The 24,580-nt window shown below is 34.6% G+C and overlaps 1 protein-coding gene across 1 annotated transcript in view; it reads left to right on the top strand.

The window, feature by feature from the left end:
- The first annotated feature begins 270 nt into the window (after window positions 1-270).
- Window positions 271-24,580, top strand: part of LOC119840161 (atypical protein kinase C) — a 90,905-nt gene continuing 66,595 nt past the window's right edge. Inside the window, exons 1-2 of the mRNA XM_038366673.1 lie at window positions 271-435; window positions 7,932-8,539. Of these exons, the coding sequence (XP_038222601.1) occupies window positions 7,954-8,539 (586 nt within the window). The 5' untranslated portion in view covers window positions 271-435; window positions 7,932-7,953. The remainder of the gene's footprint in view (window positions 436-7,931; window positions 8,540-24,580) is intronic.

The raw sequence follows: 24,580 nt of genomic DNA, 5'->3' as shown, positions 1-24,580 counted from the left end.
AATCAAATCATCCAACACTTCTTATTTAGTACTACGAAAAATGCACTCACATTTTCAGCTCTGAGAAAACATGGTGAATACCAATCTCCAGTCTTATTGGGATAATTGGTTAACGGGATATCAAAGTTGTGATCTCGCAGCGTCTCGCTGGCTCCTTATCTAGTTCTTAATCCAAGATAAATATTACATCAATCGGGGGTTGTAGGGCGGCGCACGCAGGCGCGCCCGTCGCCGGCCCAGTCCCGCTTCGGCCGCGCCGCCCGCCGTACGTCGCTACGGGCGCTCGACCCGGCGGCGACTCGCACGCTGCCTCACGACCCGTAAATAACCAACAACTCTCTAAACAACCGGATATATATAACCACTACCAGTGCTATTTGTCTATCGAACGCCGAAGCTCTCGTCGCGCGCCGTACCCACGTCCCTTCCCATTGCGTAAGTTGCGAAAACTAACGGACCGAATCTCCTTTGAAACGCAAGAAAACAAACACACAAACGTATCGATCACACCGTGTGAACAAAATATTGCTACAACCAGCCGAGCATGTATTCGTATGTCGAATGTAAATAGTGTCGTAGTTAAAGTTAGGAGCATTCTTTTAATAGGGTTATCCGCGTGCCTCGGGCGCGGTCTTTAAGCCTATAATACGCAAGTGCTGGTTGACCTTATAACTCTGTTAAGAAAAACATGTAGCACGCCGTAACGTATTTGAAATATATTTTGTTGCTAACGCATATATTTTGACTAATTTTGTAATCTTCAATGTTGTTTTCTAGTTCAATCTAGTTTTCCAGTGCTATGGACATTGATAAGGATGATACAATGCTATTCATCTATCGTTTGTTTTAATTTAACGCCACCATTTTCCTTATAATTATTATTATTCATTTGTTTCATTCAATAATGAGTCCTATTTCATTTGAAGTGCATGCAGCACTTCATTTTTATATCGCGATATTAAACAGCGTTAAAATTACGCTTAAACTTTTCTTGACTCCATTTCATCGTAATATTTATATTCGTGGCGGCCATTAAACTTTTTTAATCGTTGCTAATGACTTCTTCCCCTAATTAATGATCCTCGAGGCTCGGGAAATTAGAAATTTTGACAAAAATTCGTATTAGCGCCTGGCGGAGCGCCTTACGAATCGTTAACTCGGACTTTTAACGCGACCGGAATATATTTTATTCTTATTGCTTCATTTTATGAATTATAATTTTATGTTAAATGAGTTTTGTATACGTCATATTGTACACGTGCTCCTTACGTTAAATTAATGGTACACACAGTATGTTGTCTGTGTATAAAATGGGTAATTTACAGAAGTTGCAATTATTAGAATGTTACTAAATGTTATCATTGTTAGATTTTTAGTAATTAATTTTTTTTAACTAACAAATTATTTTGACTTTGAATACTTCATATTGTAGGCATACAATGCCTTACTGTCGCCATTTACGTTTTCTTGTATGTAAATAAGGTCATATAGTGTAAGTACCCTTAATGGAGGTACCTTAACACTTTAAACTTATCTAAAATGGGCTCTTCTAGGCCTAACTATGCTATAAAAACTAATGCATGCGTGGCAAGCAAAAGCTTCGTTTAATTCAAAAATTAAATATTTGAATAATATAAGATTAGAACCTTCTTACGCCACGATATTGTGATTTAGTTTTTAGTTAATATTTGTATCAAACTTTTAAGACTTCTTACATACACGTATCGACTTTATATTATGACGAATTTCTATTTATTTAATGATTATCTTATAAATCATTCTATCATACTTAAAATTATGAACCTCATTGAAATTGATTAATGATTTATTTTTGCACATTATAGTACAAATTATATTAATGTTGTTGGTAGAATATTTAATGCAGATTTCAAGAGCATGCTTTGTTTTATGGTAAAGTTCTTGAAAATTCAAAATAATCATTATTATCATCTAACATTACGGTTTTTTTTACACAAAACACTTACATATACGACGTTGGTAATAGGGGTGAAAATGTTAAAAACCCTCGCCTGTACCGCTGATAATATTCATAAACTGTCGAGTACCGAATGTTTACAACTAGAACTAGAGCGGCATTGGCTTTTCACCAGGAAGCGAGTGAGTGGCAACCCTCAGCCGATGTGGCGCAGTCACGATATCTCACCATTGAACTTTCGTGTTTTGTACATTGACACAATTGCTACATATTTGCTTGTATTGCTGTGGGGAGCGGTTTTGTATACGGTTATTGAATGTGGCTTCGAGTTTTTTTGGTTTTCTTTCGACTACTATGTTAATGTTTGAAGCAACATTATAATGAATATAGTTAGTTTTCGTTCGAACGAAACAATATCGTTTATCGATAACTTTGCAAGGTGTCTTGAAATTAAGCAAACGAGACTAATAAAAAGATGTCAAAGACGAGTTATCGGATTTTAGACAGAAATTTACCTTTAAACGTTTATAATTCTTATGACATGATACCATTTTTATTCGACTTTCATCATTTATCTGCCGGTAACGTTGATACGAAAATTAGATGTGATTTTCGTTTTACATCAAATGTTGATTTAGTAATTTCCCGATTGTCGATTGCAAATCTTTGGTCTATCTCCGTCGGTAAGGTGGAATTAAAAAACAGTAGGGATAAAACTTGAATTAAATCAAATCTATCGGCATTCATTATCAACTCGAAACCTACGTTTTTTTTTACGTTATTTGCTGTCTGCTTGATATACGGAAAAAGTTGTAAATAAAACTAACGAAAAACGCGTGTCATTATTAAAATTCTCACAGCGGCTTAAAACTTCTCGTGAAAATTTATTTTGTAATACGATACTCAAACAGAGGTACGGCGAAGTTATGTCGTTAAGAATATTCGGTTTAATGTTTCAAGTTTAATTATATCGTTTATGAAAACTTAACACGAGCTCAGGGAAATTAATTTAACAATACATATGCAGGGTTTTTGAGTGTCGTTGGGTCAATATTGTAGTCATTGAAATTATTTTCTTTATAACATTAAGCATTAAGTTTTATATAGTTGTTAGGAGTGCGGTTGATTTCGCATAAAATTACAGTTCAGGGTATATTGTATTTCAAAACGCATATCTAAAAATGAAAGTTTGAACGGCGTTTCGGTTATTGGTTTAAATTTCAATTAATGCTTCCTCTATAATCTTTACAAAAGAGCATGTTTAAAAATAAGCAATATATATAAATATAGCCAAATATCCCAGGCACTTGAAATAAAGTCACCCAATCGTATGTATCCATAATACGAACGCTGTGGGAGTCACATTAACGCGTTTAATCCGAAATTATCGAATAATTTACGCGTCTTTTGTATGTTTGAAGAGCTCTCACAAAAGGGGAGTGATTGAGCCTGTATGGGAATCATGGGAAATGAAATGTGCCGACGCCTGCTATTTTTGCCTCAATATTATCCTCGTGTTGGAGTTTTGTTTAATTTATGTATCGGGTACATCTGTCCTTGAACATTTTGTATCCGATTCTCGTTATCTGTAAAATAATATCGATAAGGTGAAAGGATGGTATTGAGGAAAAATAACTTTACATAGATGTGTATGTCTTAGCCTTGTTAATAATAACATTATGATTTTTTTTTAAATAAAAAACAAAAAGACATGTGGAGAACGCACCTAAGATCCGTGACAAAGATATTGCCTTTACTAAATTTGCTTAACCCTTTGTTCTTAAATGATAGAAAAGTGTACGTAGGTATACGTAAATTTTAATCACACTCACATTTTCGCCCGTATCGCGCGGCTGAAAATTCCAGGAGATCCTATAATAGGGAAAATTAACCGCCGCCATAATACATAGATTGCGACCTAAATGGATTCCGCGGGTGTTTCGATTTTAATTCGCCGCGTGTCGTTCGTGTAATAAACTCGACGAAATGAGCTTATTAAAAGTTAAACTTTTAACTACAGACTCGAGCTAACATGCTTGAGCGCGTTTTGAGGTTAGGGTTTGATAATCTGAAGTTGACATGTTTATGAATTGTCCTCGATTAAGTTGTTAAATTTGGAATATTTTGTAGTTTGTGTTGGTTGTTCGGGGTTGATGACTCTTGCGCATTTATTACTAGCTGCGCCCCGCGGTTTCACCCGCGTCAGTCCGTATCCCCTAGGAATATCGGGACAAAAAGTTGCCTATAATTTATTCCAGTTGTCCAGCTATCTACGTACCAATTGGGTCAGTAGTTTTTGCATAAAAGAGCAACAAACACATCCTTACAAACTTTCGCATTTATTATATTAATATTAGTTGGATAAGATAGGATGGACATTTTTTTGGAGCAAGCGAAATTCGTTAAGAGTTCTCTTAGATTTATTCTTATAAATTCACTCTTAGCATTAACGTGGGTTTGGTAGCAACGTGACTCATAACACTAGATGTTCCCTCCCCTTAAATAAAGGTGTGGTATAAAGCCAGCGTCTCTTACGTCCAATTAGGGTACTTATTGCAGGGTATACGGTCCCGTGTTAAACAGAACTGTTAGTTTTAGTCGAAAACCCTATCTATGGATCACATTTGTTTCTCAGCTTATATTATAATGTTTCTTTGTTGCTTTGCTTAGGTAACATTTTCTGTCAACATTGGTGCATTATGAATGAAACTTTCAAACATGTATTTATTGGAAGCACCAGTAGGTATTTAATTTTTTTTTGTGAAATATAAAGATATATAAAGGATTAAAAAAAGTTATTTGAAATGGAAAATTATGATATTTTACCGTTATCAGCAATACAATGAGCAAGCAAATCTTTAAATGACCACTAACCTGTGGCCACTGCAAACTTCTCAATCGCAAACTGTTTCAATCAGCTGTTACTATACTAAGCTTCTTAAAATTGACTCCCCCCGGGTGTATTACTACCAAATTTTATGCGTTACACGCACGTTGGATCGAGCTCACTCGTAAACTCGCAAATTAGCCGGCCTCTATAGTTTATAGCTGGCTATATTTCGTAAAGTTTCATTAAGTACGCATTATCCTGGCTGCTTGCATTATGGCTTATCGCTTTCGAGTTACGGTTATTGCAATAGTTGAAGGTGTTTCAGTGCGTCGTAAATTCATAGGATATTTAAATTTTAAACGCTCCGAATGGCTTTGTTTGCGTTGGTGCGAATGTGAGATAACTTTTATGGTGTTTGAGGAATGTGGAACGATATATTGCTTTAATCTGGTTTCGCTACAATGGATATGGAAAGAAGTTTGATAGAAACCAGAGTTGTCGGACAGATTTGACTGTTTCATAGAAATATATTTGATTAAAATGTATACATACCAACGTTGCAATCTCCAGTTTCCAAGATAATAAGATACACTTCCATCATCATTACTATTTATTTTGCATAGAACTCCAATTGCATAGATATAGTATTAAGACCACTTCGACCGGTAATGTTCTTGCTACACAAATAATCTTATATGTTATTGTTATTTAGCCACATCCTTGGTTATAATTGGCAATGTTGTAATCAATAATAAACATCACTCGTCACCGGTATTACTATTTTCTATCTTTTACAAGTAACGAGGACAATAATTCGCGCCAAATTATGCGCAATCTATATTTGACATCAGCTGTCAAATAAACGCAAACAGATTAAAGATAATTAGTGTTATTTAAAAATGGCAATATTTCTTATTAAAATAATCAAATTGCTTGTAAAGAAGAAACTTCTTTTATAGAAATATATTAATGTTAGTTAATATTTCTTTTATCATATTCTACTTAATTTACTATCGGGATTAATTTAAGTATTTTTGACTGTTCAGATCTGTGATACAACATATGATTGACCTTGTATCCAGGGAGGCTTATGGGCACCATAACGCTTTAAATCAGTGCTAATTGCATTTCGCAAAAGTTCTCGCACTAAACCACCTATATAGCTCTACCTGTGTCTAACATTTACAATATTGATACAGATAAAAAGGAATGGTTAATTAACTCTAATTATTATCTCAACTATATATTTATGTTCTAAAATTAAATTTCTTTGTTCCAAAAATAAATATAATGAATACATTGAATCAATTGATTAATGTTGCTTCTATATTTAATTAAAATTCAAAAGTAAAGTCTCTTTTATCATTTTATTAATGAAATAATGCTTAATGCGCGGCAGTGCGTGATAAATTCGCGAGGGAGTTAATAGAATTATATTTTCCAGATCAGTTCAACGGGTGGAATTTGTTGTTTGATGTATTTTTGTAGACGTGTAGATATCATTCATTTATATACTAAATGTTCTTTTAAAATACTGCAATAGTCTTCGGTAAGAAGACATACTAATTGCCAACATTCATGTCTCAATATAATATAATGTACTTTATCTTCACACGTATAAACAGAGAAGAGAAACATTTAACAAGTTGAATAGTTGGTCTTATCGCACATAAGCGATCCTAACCATATTTGATTAGGATTGTTTTATGAATTAATAATATAAAAAAATACTGAAATATGGTTTTAAAATATAATACACTTAAATGGATTAATGATTAAGAATTTAGCAATTTTTAATTACTCGAAGTATGTAGTTATTATTTTAAACGATATACAAGTATTGTTTTGAGTCTAAAAGTATTTAGAAAGCGTCAATTAAATAGGTCCCTGTTTACCATGAGACTTTCCATTTCATTAAATTTTCCCATTCGGTGCCCAATGTATGACATTCGATGTAATGGATACTATAAATACTGGAAGATCATTCGAAGGGACACAGATAACAATTCAAAGATAAGATACGAATATATTTATAGTTTATACATATGACAATGATAATGATTTATAGTTTATAAATATGATAATGATCATCGATGAGGTCTGAGAAGTGTGATGTGTTTGCAAAACGTTTCTATTATTCATACGTTTTTGTGTATAATCGTCGTGTATGTGATGTGGATTTAAGACGGAATTTTATTTTTATTAAAACTATGAAGTTTCGCCGGTTACATATATGAATGAAACGAATTTATCTCAAGTGACATCAATGTTGAAGTTATGTCAAAATCACTCTTAAAAATTCTGCTTTAAATCTATACAAATGTTATATACATATTGATAATTTATAAGGAAGAAGAGATCCTTTTAAAACGTTTTTACTGTTCATGCTGCAACATGGTTTCATATAAAGGCCGTAAAAGTGCCAATTGCAAATGTTTGATTTATGTAACGCCGCATAGCGTATTTTTGATCGCACTGCGTACTACATACGTACTTATTTTCAGCTTTCTTTGCATATTCGATATTTTAGGTTTAATGTCCCGTGTAGACATTATTTATTCAATACAGAGTTGTTTAGGTCGATCTCTAGTTTATTTTTTTGGTCACGAATTTCCAGTAAATTTAATAAGAATGCTCTAATCTACCTCGAAACTACATTTTAAGTAAAGCTCTTTCTACGCCAAAAATGTTAAAAAGCTAGACATAAATACAATAGGTAGATAAGTGAAATTTAGCTCTCTGAAATAATGTTGTCACGAATAATATTACATACAAATAAAATCTGCGCTGTGAGTGAGCATTACCGGCCACACGCGGTCAGCTGCCCTCCGGCGACTTCAAAGGAGATTAGGTTCGTTTACAATCGCCTCTCGTAGGGTTGCCAACTCACTATAAATATAAACACGAAATGTTGTTTGGTATTGTACGTAACAGTACAAGTAAGCAATAATTACATATATCATGAGACAAGTTCCCAACTTTTTTCTAATAGTATCAACAAATTAAAGCTATTTATTTCAGCAACTTGTATATTATATTTATAGTAAAAGAGGAATATTTATCTAACATTCTGGTATTAAATTTATATTACAAATTAATTTTTGTTAGTAATATATTGATATAAATTTGTTGAAACCTGGCAACCCTACCTCATATCACCTCCAGTCAATTTAGTCTTCCGCGCATCATGGCTTGGGGTTACTGGTCCGCCTCTTCCGTGCTGCCCGACAGAGGGCGAAGCCCCCGTCGAGCGGGCACCTCCGTGGTCCACTCCCATCCGAACCCACCCACCGCGAGGGAGGTGATGGAAACACACGACGAGAGCATCATACACACTGCCTCGACGTCGCGAGACAGTCGCGATCACTCCGCGTCCCCACACTCCTCGTCCAACGGCGGACATTCCCATCACCACGAAGTGAGACACGCGGTGCCAGCCAGCGCGCTGTTCGGGGAGAGCTACGGAGAACTTTCTAGAAGGCCGTCTCTAGACCTCGGCTCGGTGCGGAGCGCGCTGGCGTCATGTTCGGGCGGTGGGACGCTCAGTGCGGGCTCGACCTTGACGCGGGGCGGTACGCTGGCTGACTACCTCCCCCCCACGCCGTGTCCCCATCACCACCGCGTGTACGTGGATCACCACAAGCACTACGAGCAACCGATACAGCCGGTGCACGTGGGTGTGCCGCACCACTCGCACTCGCACTCACATTCGCACGCGTCCAGCAGACACCACACGGACGATGAGGATGATTTGGAACCGGCGTATGCTACAGGTATTTAAATAGATGTTAGCTCAAGTGATAGCATAACTCAAGTTCAAGCTCAAGTGATATTTTAACAGTTTGTGGCTATTGTTATTATTTATTTAATATCATGAAATATTAAAGATAATTTGTTACGAATAATCAAATTTATTATATAAAAATGGTTGGTTTATATAGTCGCCTATCAGTAAAATACAAACATACATATATAAAAGGAAAAACACCGAGTGTAACTAGGACTTAACACACGCCCAAAAACAGCACTGCCCAGAATTTAAAATGTGGACAAAACACGTTGTGTTTTTAAAAGCACTGAAGGCACGGTCCGTGTTTGCTACGTAGAACATTCTCTATTCACGTACGGGAATGTTAAAAGCATCTAAATTAGCTTGATAAATGTATTTAAGGTCATGTTACGGCCGGGCGCATCCACGGTACATTAGGCTCTCGGCGACTGTACCCTAACTAGGGCGTATTAATAACGTGGTTGTATTATTTAATAGACATTTAGCTCAGTGACGACCGAACAAATGAGCTCTAGTGTGCAAGCGACAATACTTGAATAATTTAATTTATTAATAACAATAACGCTCTCATCCTAAAATTTAGGATTTAATGTTGGACAAAGGCCTATTATAATAGTTATTACATTTACCGATGTAGAATATTAAATAAGAGATAAATCCATAAATATAGCATACTAAAAAAGCGGTTTAAAATATGTGACAATCAAGTTATCTTTCAAATACTTACTAATTATCAATTCACGATATGACGACCTTAAAAAAGTCTCTGAACTCAATAGAATTAGTGCTGCTTCATATTCTACAAGTTTATCGATGTAATTTAATTTATCTGAAAACAGTCTCGCCTGTAGAGTGTACACTATTGGAATAGCAAGGGAATTAAGACCGCCTTCGAAAGCCACGTACGTGTAAGGTATAAACCTAATCTATCCTCATATTACCGCCCAATAATCCTACATTAACATAGTAACTAATACGTTTGTTTACAATGTATGTAATTCCATACACTGACTTTGATTATTATTGTTAATACACACTCCAGTTGTGAAATGTTGGAATAATTCGTCGAAGATGATCATTGTATCCATTTGATACACATTGAAGGTTTGGAAAGATTTTTGTTAGCCCTATTTCATTGTATAATTTATGTAATTTGGCCATTTTCTTGGTTGAGACAGTTTTATGAAGACGTATCTATATGAAAATACCCGATATGCACCCAATTCACAATCAAGTAGAAAATTTCAGAAATATTTACAAAATATATGACAGTGGCAAAAAGAATAACTGGCATCGTTATCTCAATGAGAATCCTCGAGGCTATAGAACAAATCCCAACTAATATTCTAAATGCCAAAGTAACTCTATCTGCTTGTCTCTTAGTCACGCACAAACTATTCAAGTGATTTGGATGATGTTTGTGACCTGAGACAGGTCATAGGATAAATTTAATCCACTAAATGTCACGGGAACGGAAACTTTGTGGAGAAAAGACCGTGACTGTCTGTGATTTTGACTACGTGGGCGAAACCGCGGGGATAGGGGGGGGGGATGCTATTGTAGAATAAGCCTTCCAATATAATTTTGAGGGAAAATCAATTTACTATCAAATCTCGTATTAATAAAACGTAGATAGACCATATGAAAACATTACCCTACAAACAGATAGAAGCTATAAAGAAATATGCCTAAATACAATGCGGTACGAAATCAGTTTAATAGAAATCATATTTTTCTTGGCATAAACAGTAAGTAGACGGGTTGCCTGAATAAACAACCGACTCGGATTCATAATATTCGTAGTGTCACGGGTTGTGTACACTGAACTTTTTATGAGGCACGTGGACGGACGGACGGACGTAACTTTATTATGTCAATAGTACTGTTGTGTTATACCTTTGATATATACATATACCTACGGAATGATAAGGTGGCAATTTGTAATGCTACCTGATGGAAAAGTACTCTAAATACTGTGGATAGAAAATTTTACTCAAAGGAAATGTTTCATTGGTTTTGATAATTCGTTTACCACACCCCAAACAGAACCGACTGAAATCTGCTATTTATTATTAATTACACTGTACTTTTATTGCATTGATTGTTAGGGTAATTTGTCTTAAAATAAAATATCTCTAACAAAATTGTTCAATTAAGTAAATGAAGTAACGATTAAACTTACAAAATGTTACATAGAATTATATCAATGTTGAAATACATAACGTTTGAGATCAATAATAAATTCAACGTAACATTATTCGGACGTTCAATCAAACTCAAGCAGCAAATAAGAAATCGTTAAACAACTGACATTTTACTTTAACCAAAAGGGTATACAAGAACGTTTGACGGCACCCAGTTGTAAAATGTGTCGACACTGAGTGTAGGGCGGCAGTTAATTAAAACGCTTGATATATGGGCCACAATAAACTCAAGGGACTAGAAAATTGCTTTGTATGGCCGAGTAATTTATGTATCCCAAGAAAAACTAAGGAGCACGAGTTGTTCCACGTTTTGTTTGTAGTTTATTTTGTAACGTTTAATTGTTTAACGATAGTTTTGTGCTGTTCTTTACGTTTTATTAACGTTTGTGATGGATTGTCGTTTGAATCGAATCATGTTATACTTTTATTGTTAAAACCCATGGACTAGTATAAAAAGTCAAGTAGGAATTGCAAAAAGATTAAAATTGTAAATAATTATAACATAATTATGTATTTGAAATATTTTATTATATATCTATGTGACTGAAACTCAACAAAAGGTTATATTTTTACTATTCAAATGTAATAAACAGATAATATAGGCGAACTAAATCTTATAATAAATCACATGCATTAAAACAGCCTCATAGCGGAGTGCAATCAAATCTCGTAAAATATATAAAAAGAAACGGCAAAATATATGCATTGTTTTCCACTCTGAATGCAGCCATAATTACATTCGCTTAAACGTTTTCATTCAATCGTTCATATCTGGGAGTGCAACTCGTACAGGCTCACGTTCACTCGTATTCATATTTAAATTCGTTTTTAATATAAAGCTAAAGACTAGAGGCGTTTCGAGAGATATTAAAAAAAATTAAAACTATTTTTTGCCGCGCGATTTTTTTCAGATAAAGGCTTGGTGGTGTTTGGTTTGCGTGATGCTGTTAGGAATGAATTTAGGTCGTGTGTGTATGCTGCTATTATTTTTATAGAAAATATCATTTTTTGTTGAAAGGGAATTTTACTGTAGGAAATTGTATCTTTTGCAAATACCGAAAATGTTGTAACTGTTGTATTATATTTGATTTTTCTTTTCATTGGAAATCCCTGGACCAATCAAATATATAAAAAAAATCATAATATATAAAGATATCGCTTGTATTATTAAAATTCTGAATATTTCGATTAGCCCAAAAGAAAAAAAAATAGAGTTTTGGAAGAACACATGCAATTTAGCTTTCCCAAAGAATAAAGTAAATAAACAATAAAACCTTCACCTATTTTTCACCTCCGTTCAGGTGAATTGTACGCTGGTCATTACAAAAAGATTACGGACTACGTGTAATTGGTGTGCCGTGGTCAAAAGAATTTCATGATGTTTCCGCCATCAATATTTCTGCTCCTGCCACATCATTATTCTAATATAAATAATATTTCAATTAATTTTATACCATTTCATTTAATTCAAATGTAAAAAGGTATTATTTGCCTTCAAAGCAGATACTGTGTCGTTGCAGGATATAGCATAAAAAATACAGCATACAAATAATAACATTAGACTTTAAAATCAAATAAGCATTAATAGGTATGGGTGTGGTTCAGACAGTTCAGTTCAGCCAGTGGACGTACAGAATGAGAATTTACGATACAGCGTATTTATTTTCGCCTTTCTTTTCCTTTTAATTTTGCATGTTCGCAGTGAATAAAATTCAATTAACGTTTGCTATATTGTGAACCAGGTGACCCGCCTTCTTTGGAAGGTATATAGTACTTGATAGCACGATGAGAAAAACTAGAATTTCTGTAAAGCACGTGTTTTATTATTTTTGTACACAAATCTTCAGAAATTTTTCATTCGAACAGAATGCGGGCAAAGTGAGGTTTTAATAAACCTCGTAATTTTTTACGCCCAATCAAACTTCAAATGTGGGTAGTAAAAAAGAATCACTGACTTCAACAACAAAAACAAAATAAAATCGTAGCACTTGAATTAGCGGGCAATAACTCAGGTGTAATCGGAAATGCTACGCTATTCGAAACCCGACCAATATTTTAAAGGTATGAAATGTTCTCAGATACGAATCTCTTGATAACTTAGCAACAAGTCATCTCGTGTTTGACGATCGAATTTCAACCTTAGCGCGCTGAAATAAAATTGATAATACAAGCTTATTTTGCCAACCGAAACGTGGCTATCAACTGAATTTCAACTTTTAGTGGGGGCTTTTCAATTTACATCTGAATAGCGGAGCCCCGGGTCAATCGATTTGACATTTATTCAAGGAAATAGAAATTACTTTTTCAAATTGTTATTTTCGCGATTTTTCGTTTCAGCGTCTACGAGTGTCGATCAGTTTGCTTTTTTAATTAATAAGCTTTAATTAATATTAAATTGAAGTTTTTGATTACGCAGAGACCCTTTGAAATTGTGCCATAACTCAATTAACTTACGCTATAAGAGCTATAATGTCGCAACTCGTACGCACACATACAAATAACGAATCAACGCTCGTAACCAACTCTGACGGTGCACAGCGCACACGCGTACGTTTCGTTACATGTAATAAAACAAACGCGGTTTCATAAAAAATTTTTGATTGTACTAAAACTACTAATCTACTATATGTTACTTGGACAAGGAATCAGAATGATTGACCATTTATAAGCATGGTTTGTGATTTTGATCGTTACAAATTTGTAGCTTTATGTTTTAACACACTTATATAATTGAATGTATCCTAAAACCTGCTTTGAGGTAATAAAAAACACCGAAGGTACATATAGCCCGGTCAAGGTGAAAATCTAATTAATGATTCATATCCTATTTAAATGGTTTCAAAACGGATGTGCTGGTAGCCACCGTACCCTAGTATTCTAGTCAGGTCACACGCGATGTAGCAGCTGATTTTTAGGTCATAAGGACAATGCAATTTAACACATTTTATGCTATTTTTTCATCGGACACAAATGCATATACAAAGTTCAGATTTTTTAAATTTATACTGCTATAATTCAACTCTCGACATATCAGAATACTAGCGATTTGTCCTGAAAGAATTTTCCAAATCGGTCCAGCAGTTCCTGAGATTAGTGAGTTCAAATAAATTAATTTATGTTTCAGCTCTATATTTTTATATAGTATGTATACATAACTATTATCCAACTATCATAAAATGAATCCACCGGAAATCGAATCCAGGATACCACGGTTCGACACTCACGCGTTATCCACTGTAGCGAGGAAGCTGTCAAATATATTTGTCATGGTGTGTTCTAATGTAAAAACAAAACATCGTATCGTAGAAGCATTCATAGTCAAACCCGACAAGTAATTCAAAATACAAGTATTTTGAACCTACATCGTTATTGTTTTGACCCAATATATTATGTCATTTGTATCCATAACAATAACAATCTAATGTGAAGAGACACCGACGTAAAAATGTGGCGCGTTCCATTTGCAGAAATTAATTCAATTGATGCTTGTTATTAAGGTCGCAGGATAGTTTAAATCATGAGAAAACATGGTGTGTGAAACACAGTATATTCTGTTTAACTTTTTTTTTTTGTACATCGGCACGAAAAAATATTTTACCAAGAATAATAAGATGGCGATACGATATGTTGGCTGTTATAGAACGTAAAGATTAGATGCAACAAAAAATCTTAAAAATCTTTAATGAAATTCGAGTTTGTCTATATATTTATTACCGTACGTCATACGCGGCAATAAAAACTCATTCCGTCAATGTTTTAGCAACAATCTTAAAAACAGTATTTAAGGAGAACTAATAAAAAATGAGATTATTTTAATAATGAATAGATAGGATTACATAAAACTACGGTAAATGTTATTAAATAATTTCAGTTAATCAAGAATTGAGTTCACTAGAAAAAGCCGTATAAAATCAAATCTAAAAGTACCTTATAGTCTTTTATATCCATTTCGTTCATTGCATCGAAAGCAATGCTCTTCGGTCTACATTGTAACATTTGGCTTCGTGTATCCGAACGGCAAAAGTGGTAATAAAAACGGCATTAGTGGCGAACGAGATTGGGGGCAAAGGGCAAAGGCGCCCTAGGATTTTTCACAATTAACCGAATACAATTATATGGGTGGACTTTTATGAGTTTAGGTGGAGTTCGACAATATTCCTTTATTCAAACGTGTATTACGATTAATTGTTTGGTATAATGTGTTATTGGTTGTATTGGAAACGTTGTTACGCTTAAGTGATGAGAGTGCTACAGTAGAGCAGCGATAAAGTATCGGGAACAATGTAGTGCTGATGGGTTTTTCATGTTGAAAAGTTAAAAATCAGCCTATTCAATTGAAAATACTAGCCTGTTATTGTAATTATACACATTTGTGCTTGTTTGATATATGTGGGAGTCGAGCACGTTTCGGTACGAATTGGGCTGGCTCGCACCGAGGAAGTACCACACACCCACTGCAGAAAACCGGTGTGAAATAGTAGCATGGTATTGTGCTTCCTGCGGTGAAGGGGGGAGCCGAAGGCCTCTTTTTTTTCACCTTTCCCAGTCCATAACTTCTTTCCACTCGTCAATCCTTTCCTGTAACCCATTAAGCGGTCAGCGCTTTCGCATAGGCGTTATCTCTGCTATTGTTCATGGGCGACGATGTTCACTTACCATCAGGCAATACACCAGCTCAGTTGCCCGCTATGACGAAGGGCAGTACTAATTCCAGTATGGGAAAGTTATGGCGCCTGGACAGCCTTAATTGCTCTGTCATTTTTCCACATTTACCTATCACTATTTAGCAAATAAGTTTTCTTTATTTGCCATTTTCCTCACATTTCTATGGGGAGCGTATTTTTCTACGTTTAACGGAATACAATAAGAGGGGAGATCGGACCCCGCCTCCTTGAGACGTGACCTGTATCTCAATGTACGTGCGTTTGTGTTAGTTATCGTATTTAACCTGTAATCAACGCTAGGCTTCTTAAATCATTTTTTTCTTGATTGAGGCTGGAGTATTTAAAAAGGGACTACTGAAAATCAGTGCTGGGCATTACGTGTAGCGTATGCTGAGTAGTTACTCTTTCTAGCACCACAGTGATTAGTTATAAGTCCCCCTTTTTATTTTGTTTTATATATTGTAAAGATTTTCTGGTGTTAAACAAACATTCTTAATTTTCTTTCTTATTTTATGCATTCTATAATTGCCCAGTATGTTTTGAAATCACTTTCCGGTAAGAAGGGAAGTATGCATGAACGATGAGATGTTCAAAGAGGCGTAATATAACAGTAATGTATAGTTTTTTTTTTATGAAAATTATGAAATAATGTAAATGTTATATAATGATAAAAAATTATTATTTCTGTCTCAATTTTGTATTTTTCTTGAATAATGTGATAGTTTGAAGGGAAGTGTCAAAAGAATAGTGAAGTAAAACAGGCTAAATCTAGTTTCTGGTAAAGTGGTTTATTTATAACTGAGGGCGATCGTCGTGTCTGAATCGTGTTAATTTAATGTATTGTTAAGAAACGGTTTTTGTTTTTATTTCCTTTTTAATCAATATAATATAACACAAAAGTGCGATCCTAGAGTCCCTCGTTATTAAACGTTCAAGAAAGTTCATATATCGCGGCATAATATCGCCGCAATTCGATTATAGAGTGGCCACGAAAAGCAAGCACTGGGGAGTACGGAATAGCTGAAGGAAAACTGGCTTATGAGAAAATGTTGGATAATATTTGCTCGCGTAAGAAATACGCCGGCCAAAGAGCGCCGATGAAGAATTCAATCGTGGTGTGTGCGCACGGTGGAGGACATGATTAAAATTGGTTATGTTACTTTGTGATGTGCCGGGTAAATAGTTTGATGTCGTTGGGAAACGTTTTGCTATGATATTAGCGTTGCAGGTTGGTGCAGTCTTGTTTACCCTTTAGCTTAGCTTTAGTTTAGCGTTTGATTTTTATTTTAACAATAGTATATTATCCAGTACTGAATGATGAATGATATACTGAAATGAGTCTAATTTTAGATATATTTAAACTGTTATTCTGTATCGCTGATTGTAAATGTAGATGAATTATGACAATTATACGCAAAATATATAAAATTTTCATATTTCAATGAGGTATATCACCTATCGAAATGTTTAAAAACATTAAAACATAATATAATGCTCTAATTTCATACAGTCTGCGTTTCGATGTACATTTGTTCACTATGCATACTTTGTGTTAATTAATTTGCACTTATGTTTGAATGCTAATAATTGCCGTGGTTTAATGTAATTTTCGTTAACATAATATTAATTCATATTAATGATATGCATACACATATAGGTGTGCTTACGTAAACAATAGAAAATTTTACTATACAAAAATAAATATCAATGCATAATATTATATCTAGATAGGAATTTAAACTAAAGGTTTCCGTCAAATATACTGGTATTTTTATTCTATTATTTTATTTGGTACTTTTATTCGTTCGGCGTCTAGCTGAATGGGTTTAACGGAATATGTGCTGCTTTACTACTGCATTTGTTTTACTGTGCAAAGAATGTTTCATGAGGCCAATGTTTCTAAACATCGTTGTAATTGGTGAAGAATTATGTCCATAATTCAAACGTTGGATATGAAATCAATTGCGTGTATGTTAAGTGCATTTCCGTGTATCCTTAGGGCAGAGATCGCACGTCTCTTTCAGTAGATTTTCTTTAGCAATAATTATGTCAGCGCTATTTCTACCGATTTATTCTTATTTAATACAAATATTAAATGCGAAAACGTTTGTTTGTTTTTCTTTCACATCGCGGAACAATTTTATTATATGATTAATGTGTCTGAAGATAGTTAGGAGACTGTAAAGAGACATAGGCTTCTTTATAGGCGAAACGCTACGCGGTACGGTTGGAACGATACGCGGGCGAAAAGCTAGTACGCTACAATTCCGTTTGTTAACATAACATATACGTAAGCAATCTCATACTATACATAAAATAATTATAAATTGTAGTTCATTAGTAATTTGTGTTATTCTTTCGAAAAACAATATGTTAATTTATACCTCACTTATCTCCATCTACTTTCCCTCAACCACAGTTATTTTTCTCAGTATGCGATCATATAGGTTTTCAATTGCTTCTAATTATTCCTAGTCCACCAGGTAAGAACCTTTTACCACACGTCTTAGTCTTATAAGTAATCTGTTACCGCCCCTCCCCTAACCATTGTTCATAGTTTATATGTCAGTTCTCATTGAAAAGAGAACGTTTCTTTCATGATATTGATATGAACCCTCGTTGTAGGAAACTTACCCTGTAATTCTTACAAACAACCCATTAAAAGTATTATACAATTCAACTAAACATAAGATCGATTCAACGCCTTTTAGGCAATAAAATTTGTGTTTAACGTGACACAAGAGCCAGGCAAAATAAATTTAACCATTATTGAAATGCAAAAAGGGTTCCAAAATGAATAGTATTTGAGAAATTTTGAAAGAATAGAAAAAAATTTGATCACGAGGCGGGATACAAACCCGCATTTTTTGCCAAACCGTAGCAACGCCTAGCCTCTCGGCCACCCGTGATCAAAATTTCTCATTTATAAAGCATTTCAATGCTATATAAATATATATGTATTTTTCAAGACGTTTGATACATAAAGGTCATTGACATTCCTATAAACGTCATACGATGATTATGTAAGAGTATTATAGTAAGAGTATGTATACAATCTTATCATATCTGCATATCAAGCGACGGGAGCAGCTGTGATTTGTGTAACATATCACCTGACCATTAATTGTATTGTGTACATATATTTGAATAATGTGTTATCTGATAGATGAAGTTGACATGCATAATGTGATACTAGATTACACTTGCTTCGTGTCGTTTGGTATGTGTACTGTCAACTCGTACTAAAAACAGGCATATGTCTTTTCCAAGTAATGAGGATTTAATTTTTTGTAATAGTTTGAGAATATGATAACTCTTCAAAGGGAATTCAAACCGTCATATATTCAACACTATTTTCTTAGTAAACTTAGTTTTAAATAAATTTTGCAAACGGTGATTCGAAAATTCGCTCAATAGCGAATGATTAAAAGCGTCAATCAAGCCTGCATTATCTAACGTACACCAATCAGATACCGAGGTACAGGTGTAATTAAGCATCGAAGGGTGTCGGGTAAAGGTTACGTTTAAATGAACAGGCATTAGATGACGGACCGATAACATAGCCATGGATTAATAGGGGTAGGCGTTATTATCCAAGTAGGGGTATAATCCTAGTGATTTACAGCCGACTCTGTTGGATATTAGTAACTTATTTAACTGTTAGTTGAATAAAATCTAACTAAATTATTAGATAATTAAACAAAATATGATGTCTTTTATGTATTTGCTGAAATGCTTTTAGTTTACGTTGTCTTAAACTGGCTTCACATATCATACTCTGTTGCAGTCTTTATGGTTTCTCATTCTCGGTTTGCTCATTCCAGTAAAAAGCTTTCTTTTGATGCATTTGTTGTACTAAAATCTAACATTTATCATCTATCTACATTTATTTATTACTGTACTTTTTAGATAGAACTAGGTTTTGCCCTTATGTCGCTGCTTAATTCTAAAGAGTAGATTTTTACCATTACGGAGATCAAATGTTATGACAATACATATCCATTTGCCTGTGCAAAAATAACTTGGCCGAAATTAAATCCGCACAGGGGAAATGATATTCAATCAAGCTTCGACCAATCAAAAAACAAATCCGTAAGGGCTTACAAATTGCGTATTTCTGATTTTTTTTTTTGTATAATTTATCTCCGATTTCGCATCCCTCGTGTGACTTATTTGATCGCGAAGGTAACTTGATTACCGTGAAATCTGTCACAATTTACACAGATGGAGTGTGACCGAAATTTCGGGGATTGATATTCATGATTTGCGGCACGATTTTCCTAATAAACTTAGGTACTACGTAATATTTACTATGAAATAGCTGTGTGTGCGGAGTTTTTTTTATGTTATGCTAGGTACCATAGTTTCTCTGTGGTTCTATCGCAGTAAGTACTATAAACTGCTACTCGACACACACATATAATGGCTTGTATTGCAAGCAGGCGATGGAACAGCCATCGGCAGGGTTTGGCAACGATACATTCACTGCAGGCCTACGTAGAAAATGGGTGAAATAGCGACCGCTTGACTATGACATGTTAACATGTTCCATGTGAATAGGGAGCCGGATTGAGATCTATATCTCATAACTTTTCCACGTATTGATCTATTCCTAGCCTCAATTTACATCTAATATCATTAAAAATTTATAAATAAATAAAACACGCAAATGTATGAATAGACATCCGCTACAATGGGCTAAGTATGTTACCAACCAGAGAGAGATCGGATTAGGTTCACCACAGAATGCGTGTGCCATGAAAAGTTTCTGTGAAGTCAGGAAAAGAATATTCTGATTCTTATAATGTCACATACTTATCCTTATTCTAAATCCATCGTAACATCGTCTAATTGTTTTTCTTAAATTATGGTTTGTAAGGGATACTTTTACCATATATAAATAATATTTTCTTGAACGTTCGTTTTTAAAGAAAATGAGTCGCTTGCTTATTGAAAAGCGTAGCATCTAGTCTACGGTTCGTAACACTGTAGCAAGCTTTGTAGCAGGCTAGTAGTAGCGCTAAACCGTGTTGGAACTTTACTGATGCGTTCCTCTCGAGAGCTTACCGTAGACCAACTTCGGTTACGACTTCCAACATAAAACATTTAGTACATAACTTTATAATTATTTCAACATTTGTTTTTATGACTTGAAGCCTGCTGAATTTTCCGCTTTGGCACTTAAATGTTCGGTTGATAGCACACAAGTTTGAAAATTTATTTTAATGTACGTAGCTTAGAAGGCTTTGCAATATATTTGAGATTGTGTCCCGGTTTCATGAACGTCTCCTACAAATAAATATCTACTAGTTATTCCGCTCTCTTGCATCAGCTTTACGCGTATTACGGTAGCAAGTAACGGTACAAGTTAAGTTTTGCCATAAAATACCAGTCATCCTTACCTATGGTTTCATCATTTCACATGTTTAATATTAAAATTGATGAAAATCAACTTTCCATAGAAGCAATTAACAAGACAATCGTACTTTTTATATAAGTATATCAAGTATATTATGAATTGCTTTCGTAAACCTTACTTTACCTTTTACCTTTACCTTTAGGTATTTTAATTCAACAAAGTTGTCGTAATTACATATAATTGCCACGGTCATTAATTTCAAACGGGGAATGACTAGGATTTAAGATGCGAATGATTCAACTCATGCCGCGACGTCTAGATTCGCTCAAAGCGTACGGTTATGTAACATAGTTCACACTAACACAAGTGCTCGAGACATCGGATTATAAACTACATTAATATGCATTATGGGGAGTTTACACGGACTTAGTAACTTAGTGTTTAGTCCGTATCGCGTTAATAAATTGCGTGCGAACTGTGAATACACTGCATCGGTGTGGATAAGCTTTGAGTATTTAAATTGAATGCTAAAATTAGTATTGAACTATAGTACCCAATGTTTGTTCCTTCTCTATCGAAGAATATCTAACATTAAGAATTTACTCGTTTTAATCTAGTGGAGATTTAACTATATTTACTTGAACTATATATGCATATGATTTTAAATACTCTATTCACAATCTTCTTACTACTTCTGTGTACATCAACCATATAAGTCCTTATTAATTTGGTACTTTATCAGCAATGAGTGTTAGAACTGTTTTAGTTTTACGATAACGTTTGCAACAAAATGTAAGTTTTACATAAACGCAATGTTACGAATCGCGGGCTGTTGTGGCATCGACCTTATTTTAACTCTTTTCTACATAGGTCAAGGCCCAAACATGTTCTATAGAGGTTATGTAAGCGCAGATTTATAAATACCATTTCACTTAACTTATTTGTGGTTTAAACTCGTTTCGAGCGCTTGCCAGCGATATAATCAGCTTCATGTTCTTTAGTTCTATTTTTTTGTGCGAGTGTACGTTCTTAGAGTAGTTAGTAGCTAACGTATTGTATCGTTTATTTTTATTATTCTTCTTTATACTGTAAGATAAAGGGTTTTAGGTAAAGAAATTTCGATCAATATGCATAACATTTCGTCTAATATTTGATTCTTGGACATGCCGGTTTCCTCACGATGTTTTCGTTCACCGTTTCGAGGTGAAGGTGGATAATGTGCAGATATATTGAAAAATTAGCTTGGCGAGCTTGGTGGAATACGGCATGATAGGAGGCCCGTGACCATGCAGTGGGGACTTATATGGACTTATGATGATGTACCTTATGTGGATGTGGAAATTTATAGGGGTGTTTTTAACTTTGAACAAGTAATTTTTCTTGTGTAGCCAGAATTTATATGCGAGAATCAGAGTAAGATTAAATTCTGAACTGTATATGAATGACGTTATTCGTAAAATTTTATTATTATTTTTATGTAATTGTTTTTCGTAAGACGAATTTAATTTATGAAAGTCATACACACATCCATCAAACGTTTAAAACGGGAAAAATGACAAATGTAGCAATTAAGAGTGTTTTTCACAAGAAAAGCGCGGACCATCCATCAGCGGGCGAAATTTCATCTCCATATCTGGCGAAATGTATAAAGAATGTAGGTCAGACGGACGGAACGGATTTATAAGGGCAGTGGTGAAAATGTATCTTTTGGAGCGCCCTGGACAAAGTGTTAGCCTACTTTTTTAATATAGCGATTTTTTTTTCTTTTCGGCCATTATTGTTAACTATTGTGTTCTCAAAAAAGGTTGCTTATAATTTTGTAGTGTTATATGCGGTTTGAATATAAATATAATGTTGTATTTTGATCGAAAGTCGATAAGCAGTCGATTTACGACTTCATTAAATTATACTATAGCTGCTCCCCGCGGTTTCACCCGCGTAAGTCCGTATCCCGTAGGCATATCGGGATAAAAAGTTGCCTGTATGTTATTCCAGTTAACCAGCTGTCTACGTTCCAAATTTCATTGCAATCGGTTCAGTAGTTTTTGCGTGAAAGAGCAACAAACACACACACATCCTTACAAACTTTCGCATTTATAATATTAGTAGGATAAAATATTTTTAATAGCTAGAAGGCAAGCTTGATAAGCAGCTTTAAAAAGCAATATGTTTTATAACTACACACCTGACTGTAAAGAAAATATCGTAAACTCGTACACGAAATCAAAATGCACACCATCCGAACCTTCAATAAAATAATAAGCAAACAAATACAGCATGGCCAACTCGATCCTCAGCCACTTATCCTACAGGCTCCTTTGGATGGTCGCCAAGTATTTGACAATACCGTCGGAATGCTTGGAACGTTATGACATCTATGCACATTATCATACATTTTGGACAATTGTACTGTTACATGGAAATCGTTTATTATGCCCGTGTTTCGCGCCAGATTTCATTATATGTTTAGTTTGTGCAGGAAACAAGATTGTGCAGAGAAATATTGTTACGGTAAAAGCGATAGGGACAATTTGCAATGGTTTAACTAGACTATAACATACAACGTAGCGTAGTTATTAATTGTGAATGTAGAATTTCCGCCTTCTAGCTTACATCCGAAGGGTAAAACGGGATCATGTTAACCCTAAGACTTCGTTAGCCGTCTGTCCTTTCCATCTGTCCTTCACCAGGCTGTATCTATTATAATCCATGATAGTACGACAGTTTCAATTTTCGGAAATAAGGTATACCGTAACCGAAATAAGCAACGCTTGGTACGGTCAATTATTGGATGGGTGACAATTTTTTTTTTTGCTCTTTAGCATATCTCATTGGACCTGGCAGTGTCGCATTACCAACTTGTTCTTGACATTTAGAAATTAAAAAAAATTTTAACGGATTTTAAACGCGATTTATTAATTATATTATTAACCCGACGTTTCGAACACTTTACAGCGAGCGTGGTCCTTGTTCTTCTTGTTGAGCTTGTTCTTGACCTTTTAAATATTAGGTAAATTTTCATGTTCGCCGCTCAGGTTGCGTTTTATGTCTATGTAAATATGAGATTTTCTTTTCGCTCAGACGGAAAGGGGGTGCTACGCACTGCAATACGGGTTCTGTCTTTATTGCTCACCGTGGAGATAAAACTCGTACGCTTGATAGAGTCATCCCTAACCACGATACTACTACTTAATTAGCTCTCCGACCCATACTTGGCTTCCGGCATGAGCTTCCGCTAACCACTATGTGGGAATTACATGTAACGAATGTTTATTAATGTACATATATAGAACTTATTTATCGGTATATTATTTGTATGAGGATTCTATGATAATCAATTAGTTTAATCGCTAACAAACCTTGTTTTTATTAAAAAACAAACTTTTCAATTATTGCTAACGCACAAGTAATAGTTTAGAAACCATAATAAAATCGTGTGATTTTAAAATATTGCTAGCTTTCCGCCTTTGGCTTCGCTCGCGTAGACAAAGAAAAGAAGTTTCTGTTCCCGTTCTTATTGCAGGATAGAACTAAACCCATGTCTTTTATCAGGTCTCAAACTATCTTTGTACCAAATTTCATCTTGATTGCTTCAACGTTTAAGGCGTGACGGACAGGCAAAGAGTTTACTTTCGGACTTATAATTTTAGTAAGGGTATGTGAATATAACGACATAATAAACAACCACCATTACATTTAATGATTTGATGACATGTATGTACGTATACTTAGTCTGGCCATAAATACTGTTACACTTAATTATAAAAAAATATTACATTTGAATTTCGAATCTGTCA

The sequence above is a fragment of the Zerene cesonia genome, chromosome 5 (genome assembly GCF_012273895.1).
Source record: "Zerene cesonia ecotype Mississippi chromosome 5, Zerene_cesonia_1.1, whole genome shotgun sequence".
Classification (NCBI taxonomy): Eukaryota; Metazoa; Arthropoda; class Insecta; order Lepidoptera; family Pieridae; genus Zerene; species Zerene cesonia.
This window is presented reverse-complemented; position numbering and strand designations above follow the sequence as displayed.